The 7,606-nt window shown below is 40.9% G+C and overlaps 1 protein-coding gene across 8 annotated transcripts in view; it reads left to right on the top strand.

Moving 5' to 3' along the window:
- Positions 1–7,606, top strand: part of SIPA1L1 (signal induced proliferation associated 1 like 1) — a 413,451-nt gene that overhangs the window by 341,077 nt on the left and 64,768 nt on the right. For all 8 annotated transcript variants that reach the window (XM_006167962.3, XM_006167963.3, XM_006167964.3 and 5 more), the window contains one exon: positions 6,357–6,626. In XM_006167962.3, the coding sequence (XP_006168024.1) occupies positions 6,357–6,626 (270 nt within the window). The remainder of the gene's footprint in view (positions 1–6,356; positions 6,627–7,606) is intronic.

Below are 7,606 nucleotides of genomic sequence, written 5' to 3' on the forward strand. Positions count from 1 at the left end.
ATTATTTTATTTTATTTTTTTTTTTAAAGAGAAGTGGGGACGAGAGAATCCTACTATGGGCTGAGCATCCATTAATTCCTCATGGCAGCGTCAAATACATTAAAATGATGAGGCAAGTGAGGCTTAGGTTCAGTAGCTGCTCAAAGTGACCGTGCCCAACTGGAATGACAGCATGACAGAAGCAGGCCTGGGGGACTTCGCCAGAAGGTTGCCCAAGCAATGAGAAGGCCCCTGCTGCGGGAGGCACCCCATCTATCACTCCACCCATCACCTCCTCTAGAGAGTCTGACCAGCTAAATTAACATAGTAGTGTCTGCAGCCTCTGAATCGTCAATGTCATTCTCTTGACAAGATGAAAACTATATGGTAGCAGATTGAAATGTGATGTTCTGAGTGGTATTGCATAGGAGTGGCAAACCTTTATCCTGCTGAGGGCCACTCTCCAACAGTTTTTTAAAAACCAATCAAGAGCCATTCAAAATGAAGAGCTAAAAACAAACAGTTACATAAAAAGACCAAATTACCTTTTAAATAAGAGCAGACCACAAAGTTTTCTCTTCCTTTTAAAAAACAAGTATTCTAAAGTACAAACTCATACTGTTTTAGAGCTAGAAAGACTGTTAGAAATCATCTGGATCAAATCTTCCATTTTTCAGATGAGGAATTTTGGTTTAGAATTTATGGATATTTTCTAAATCAAAGTCACATGGCTTATAGGGACTAAGCCATCCCCAAACACAAAAATTTTCTGACTCAGGAGTCCAGTGTTATGATGTTCTTCTGTTCAGTACACTATTCAACCATTTCTGTGTATTTCATAGTGTCTTAAAAAAAAATGGAGAGAGTGGGGCTGGCAGGCGGCACGGCAGTTAAGGTGTTGGACTCCCATGTGGCTGACCATGGTTTGAGCCTTGGACCTGGAACCTTGCTTTCTTACTTTCTCTCTCTTTCTCTATCTAGTCAAATTAAAGTAAATAAATAAATAAGTAAAATTAAATAATTTTTAAAAAAAGAAATAGGAAATCAAAGCAAATGTTAAAAAGAATAAAAAGACTGGAAAAGAATAAGATACAGTGGGTTTTCAATTAATTTATGATTTCAGCATCTCTTTAGCACTGAAATTGTAATTCCTGTTGACCTTAGGTGCTTAATTGGTTTTTGTTTTTGTTTGGGGTGTTCTGGTGTTTTTTAGAGAGAGCTGCTTTTTTGTTTGTTTTTTTTTTTTTAATAAATTTGCTATAGGGTGCGTGTAGTCATCAGAGAGAGCAAAAACAAGAAATCACCCCTCCCCCCCCATGAGGGATGGCCACACTACAGTCACTTCTCTTTCATTGTCCTCTCAGGATTTTGGGCATGCACGTACACGCACCTGGCATAACTTTTGAGCTGCAGGGTCCAGGACTTGAACTATGGTCAACTAGTTCAGTGATGTAACCACTACAGGTTGATGTATGCCATCTACTGGTCCTATTTAATAGGGTTTTACAAAAGCTGTTGAATATTCCTTTTTGTCAGAGGCTCTGTACCTCAAGAGTGGCCACTTTAGGGGGACTTGGAAAATGATATTCTGTAGTTAGTGACTAAAATAACACTAACTACAGGTAGATTACAGATACTCCTGGATTTATGATGGGATTATATATTATTACATTTGTAATAAATTGAAAATATCCTTAAGTCAAAAATGCATTTAATGCACTTTATCTACCAAACATCCTAGCTTAGCCTAACCTCCTTTGTGCTTAACACCTTTTCATTAACCTGCAATTGGGCAGAGTAATTTAAAAAAAGCCTGTTTTATAGAAAAGTATTGGATATCTTATTTAACTTATTGAATACTATACTGAGAATAAAAAACAAACAAACAAACAAAAAACAGAATATTGGTATTGGTACTCCAGGTAGTTTTCTACTGAACGCTTACCTTTCTCGTACCATTGGGAAAATGAAAAAACAAGTTGAACCATCATAAATTGGGGACTATCCACAGTGCTGTGTATTTAGAACCTGACTCTGCTACCACCGGGCAAGTTAAATCTTTACAGGCCTCCATTTCCTCCGTAAAGTGGGGCAAATGGTGCTATCTGCCTCAGATTGCTATAATGTAGCTAGATTACTGTGGGACCCATTAAGTCATGTGTGTTGCTGGAGTTGCCATTCTTCCACACCCAGTTTTATTTAGAACAATACAGATTGAGTATCCCTTACTCAAAATGCCTGAGACCAGAAGTGTTTCAGATTTTTATGTTTCTCATCGCTTTATACATCTAGCCCCAAGGTAATTTTATACAGCATTTTAAATTGTGTGCATGAAACAGAGTTTGTTCATATTGCACCATCAGAAAGCAAAGATGTCACAGTCTCAGCCACCCCTTGGACATTCTGTGTTGTTTGGCATCACCATCATTCTTGGCTGTGAATTTATATGCTTCTAATAAACAGTCATTTTCTTACACATAAGTACTTGACATTAAAAATTACGTCATACCATTAATACAGGGACCCTCCGAGGTACTGAATAAATGCGTGTTGTGCATTTTGACTACAAACCATTGCTAGGTCAAATGTGGAATTTTCCACTTGTGGTGTCTTGCTGGCGTTCAAACAGTTTCAGGTTTTGGAGCATTTTGGTTTCAGGTTTTCCAATTAAATATGTTCGGCCTTTATAATAAAAGTCCTTTTATAGCATTAAAAGTCAGTTTTTGTCTTTGTTCTTCAGTGTTCTGTCCACTTGTAGATTCCATATATCATTTCCATTTTTTGCAGAGATAAGCAGGATACCAGGGAGCCAGTGGGAGGTTGATCCTCACCCTGAAAGGCCATTAGAAATGACAAGTTGAGTTGTAGGGAACTTTCTTAGTTTTTCCATTCTCTGTGAATGAGTCTTCTCTCCCTCCCGAGGCCTTATCAGACTACATTCTGTGGATACAGGGTGTGCAGCAGATGTCTCACCTGTTAAGAGCAGTGGGAACAATCTGTAAACTATGGAGAAGACAACATCTTTGGCTAAAGGTATCTTCTAACTTATTTTAGTATTAAAATACTAAAGTTCTGCAGCTTAAGAGACTATTTCAAAGAGTGAATAAAAAGTTTAGCAACTCTCACAAAGAAACTAGGGCTCCAAGATGAAAGTAGCTTGTTTATTTGATATTACATTTTTATTGTTTCTGTTATCATTGTTTATTTTTATTATCTGCCTGATGCAAAATAGACTTGAAGCAGCTAATGAAATTCCACATATAGTATCAGAAAATAAGAACTCAGCTAAAGAATTTGGGGGCACTCAAAGTACAGTTTATACTGAACGCGTATCTCTTCTAGATAGAGTAATTAGAAATAGGAAATCAAAGAGAAGGTTAGACAGAATAAAAAGACGAAAAGCATAAGGAGTTAGAGTGGCTTTTCAATTCATTTATGATCTCAGCATCACTTTAGCACTGACATTGCTAAAGTGGGGGAGTGGCATGCGGAGGTGGTAGTGAAGAGAAAACTTAGGTGAAGATTTCTATAAAGCAAGTACCCGAAATACACTAGATGATCCTACAGCTCTGCACGCGTTCTGTGCATGTGCTGCTTCCGAGCAGCCAGAAGAAGAGGGCACAGGTGATGTGGAATGCATCTTACTTCGTTAAAAGACCATTGCTGAGGAAAAGCAAAGCTAGTCCCAATTTTGAGGTGGAGAGAAACTTTTCCATGGATTATGAATCTTTATTAATATTCTTTTAGAAAATGTAACATTTGAGCATTGTATTTACAGATCCAGAGCACTAGATCTTTCTAATATGCCGTGTTGAGTTAGGAATGGAAGGCTTTAAACCATCCCACAGTAATACCTCTATCATAAACAACCAGAAAAGTGGTACAGTGACTTTTTTTTTTTTTTCAGAAATACCTGAATCAGGGACCAGCAGTTGGTGTAATGACTATGTTGCTAGACTCTCCCATATAGCCGACCGCGGTTCGAGTCCCAGACCCGGTGGCTTAAACTCACGGTGGGTGCATGTGTGTGTGTGCCCAAGATCCCGAGAGGAGAATGGAGGAGAAGGGACTGTGGCATGGCCATCCCACCGGGGAATGATTTCTCTCTTTCTGTCTCTCTGTCTGTCTCTGACTTTCTGGTGAGTGCACGTGCCCTGTAGCAAAAAACTTCTCGAGAAAAAAGAAAATACCAGAATCAGAACCAGAAGCTCTATCAATGCCTAAGGTAATATTCCCTAATGTTAGAGAAAGGGTTTATGATACAAGAAAGAACAGGGCTTTTCAGAAACAAAGGCCATTATGAAGGTGTCTGAGAGGGTGTGTTCATTACATGTGTGGAGGATTTGTGTGTGAAACCCCAGGAGTCAGCCCCGAGGCATGCAAACAAGGACATGAAAGAGTGACCCTCCCATCATCCTTATTCTTTCACCAGCCAATGACACAGCCCTTTGAGTCTGCTCTCACCTCCGTGCACCTTCCCCCAGCCTCACCCCATGTCAAGACCAGGCCTTCGGCTGGGTGTCCTTTGGACCTACACTGTCCAGTATAAGAGCCACGAGCCGCCTATGGCCACACAGCAGTGTGATGTGGCTATCCAAAGTGAGACATGCTGTAAGTGCAAAATACCAAATTTAGAAGAACATTTAAAAAATCCCTCTTGTATGACTTTTTTAACGCTGACTGCATGTTGAAATTTTAACATTTGAGATATATTAAATAAAATATTAATTAAATATATTAAATAAAATATTAATTCCACTTGTTCTGTTTAATATTTTAAAATTTTTTGATAGAGGACACATTCATTCCCCAGCGAGAGAGAGAACGTGAGAGAGCACCCCCCTTGGGGGTAGTCACACCACAGTCCCTTCTCCATTTCTCCTTTTGGGATTTCAGGCACACAAAATGCACACATGTCTGGCATGTTTCTCAAGCCTCTGGGTCTGAGACTTGAACTGCACAATCAGCCATGTGGGATTCAGACATCTTAACCACCAAGCTGGACAGCCCTTGTTTTTGTTTTTTTCTTTTTTTTTTTTGAGAGGTTTTTCACTATAGGGCGTGTGTGCTTGCCAGAAAGACAGAGAGAAAGTGAGAAATCACCCCCCAGAGGGGATGGCCATGCCACAATTCCTTCTCCTCTATTCTCCTCTTGGGATCTTAGGCACGCACGCACACACGCCCGGCATGAGTTTTAAGCCACCGGGTCCAAGACGCGAACCATGGTCAACTCCGTGGGAGTCCAGAGACATAGCCATTATGCTAACTGCTGGTCCCGGACTGCCCTTGTTTTACTTTTCTAAAATTATATTCATGGTTTGTTCATGGACTGAATTCTGTTCCTACTAGACAGCACTGCTTTGGCCCTCCTTGGGTTACCTCCACAGTGCCTCTGTTAACCTTCCTTTCCACACTTTCCCCACCTTCCCACTTATTCCCCATCCTTGAAGTTCCTTAACAAAGGAAATCTTTTTCTTTTTTTTTTTTTTTTTTTAACTTAGTGGTGAGATTCAAATGTGGGTTTGAATTAATGCTTTGGGGGGATGGGTTGTTTTTGTTTCTGTTTTAAATAGCTTGTCCACATTTAAGTTTGTAGCTGATAGAACCTTCCGTGGTTGAAGGCAATGGAAGGTGAATTCCAAATTTCCTAGGGTTTAGGGTTTGAGAGGGTGGCACAAAGGGGTCAAAACAAGGCATTTGTTCAGGCCGTTGATCTCTCTCAGGTCTGCTTAGGATATTCCTCCTATGGGAGGAGTCCTGGCTTTGAGGGGTGGGGGAAAATTTGATTTCACATTATGCTTTGTTCCCTAAAAATTTTACAATTGCTGTATTTCTATAATTGGGTTTTGTTTTTTTTCCAGCTGAGCTAAATTTGGCTCTTGGTTTTGATTTCTATTAACTCTGAGGATCCAATTTAAAACTATACATCCTTTTTTTATAAAATGCCCAATTATAATAACAGTGAAGGGTGTGTAAAGCTGGCGCCTGTTTTCTCTGAGGCTTCATGCTCTCCAGGGGCTGCTCCCCTGCCATCCTATCCTGGAGCCCTCTTGCCACAAGTTTCCCCTACCCAAACCAGAGTGGCCAGGGTGCCCATTGTATTTTAAAATTACCTATCTCGGACCCAACAATTGGAATGGTACAAAAGAAAAACTAATGTAATACTTCCTGGGGTTCTGGATTTTGAAAGGAGGATGATTGCAGGACCCAAAACTTGAAAGACGATTTGAAACAGAGACTTAAGTTTTGGATCCCTTTTAAGTGCAAATGAGAATCAGTGTGGTTGCACCAGCAGAAGTGCCTGTGTTCGTGTTTGCTGTTCTTGCACCAGCCACAAGTAGCCACATTCATTGTTCTTCCCCCGTGCCTTCCCCTAGGAGCTGCTCTGAAGCCTACCGCATGCCAGTGATGGAGTACAAGATGAACGAAGGCGTGTCGTACGAATTCAAGTTTCCCTTCCGAAATAACAACAAATGGCAGAGGAATGCCAACAAGGGGCCTCATTCACCTCAAGTTCCGTCCCAGGTGCAGAGTCCCATGACCTCACGGCTGAATGCTGGGAAAGGAGAAGGGAAGATGCCTCCTCCTGAAAGAGCCGCCAACATTCCTCGAAGCATTTCCAGTGACGGACGTCCACTAGAAAGGCGGTAAGTGTGCCTTCAAAGGTCACCCTAAATCTCTACCCCAGACTTAAATAACAGGAGACTGATGAGTGCTGGCTTTAGGCTTTCCCACATTTTATCAAGAAGTAAAGCTGACATGCAGACCCTTGTGGTTTTCCAAAACATGGTAGCTTTCCAAGCTACCAGCAAACATTCAGCTCTGTGCAATATTTGTGCTTTGCTCTTTAATTTCCATGTGATGATCAACAGAATCGCCACTGTACACTTAGTAGCTATATGGATTAGGAATTTGCAGAATCTTTGAGGTGACAGTGACCGTATTATCTTCTCTACCAGTCTTTCTGTTTTGGGGGGCATTAGTGAGATGATAGGAGAGACAGCATTCAGGTTTTGGTGGAATATCTGTGTTTGTGTCACTTTGCTAACAAAGAATGCTAAGAAAGGAAAACAGCTAGTACAGTACAAACATTTTCCACTGCTCAGAAAATAGGAGAAGCCGTCACACAGCAGGATAGGGAAGAACATTGAGTGAAATAAGCAAAGGCAGAGGGATTGAGGATCCTGGAAAGTAAGAAACTAAAATTTGTCAGTAAGCTGAAAGTCATGGTGGGTCCTTTCACAGCGGACAGCTGGTTAACTCTGCCTTTCCATGGAAGCCCTAGCACTTTTGTCTGGAATTCACTGTTAAATGCAGCACTCTAAACTGGAGTCTGGGTCTAAAATTAAACTGAAATGGGTACTTTCAAACTGTGAATAAAAATTGTAAAATTTCAAATAATTACACTGGACTACAGTGACCCCATATTGTAAATGCTAACAAAGGAGATGGTTGTATTGAATAATCTCTCAGTCACCTGTTAAAAGAAACCAACTTCAGGGGAACCAGCAGTTAGCGTAATGGCTATGTCGCTGGACTCCCACGTAGTCGACCTCAGTTCGTGTCCCGGACCCGGTGGCTTAAAACTCACACTGGGCGCGTGTGCGTGCGTGCCCAAGATCCTGAG

Source organism: Tupaia chinensis, unplaced genomic scaffold (assembly GCF_000334495.1).
Source record: "Tupaia chinensis unplaced genomic scaffold, TupChi_1.0 Scaffold145367_1, whole genome shotgun sequence".
Classification (NCBI taxonomy): Eukaryota; Metazoa; Chordata; class Mammalia; order Scandentia; family Tupaiidae; genus Tupaia; species Tupaia belangeri.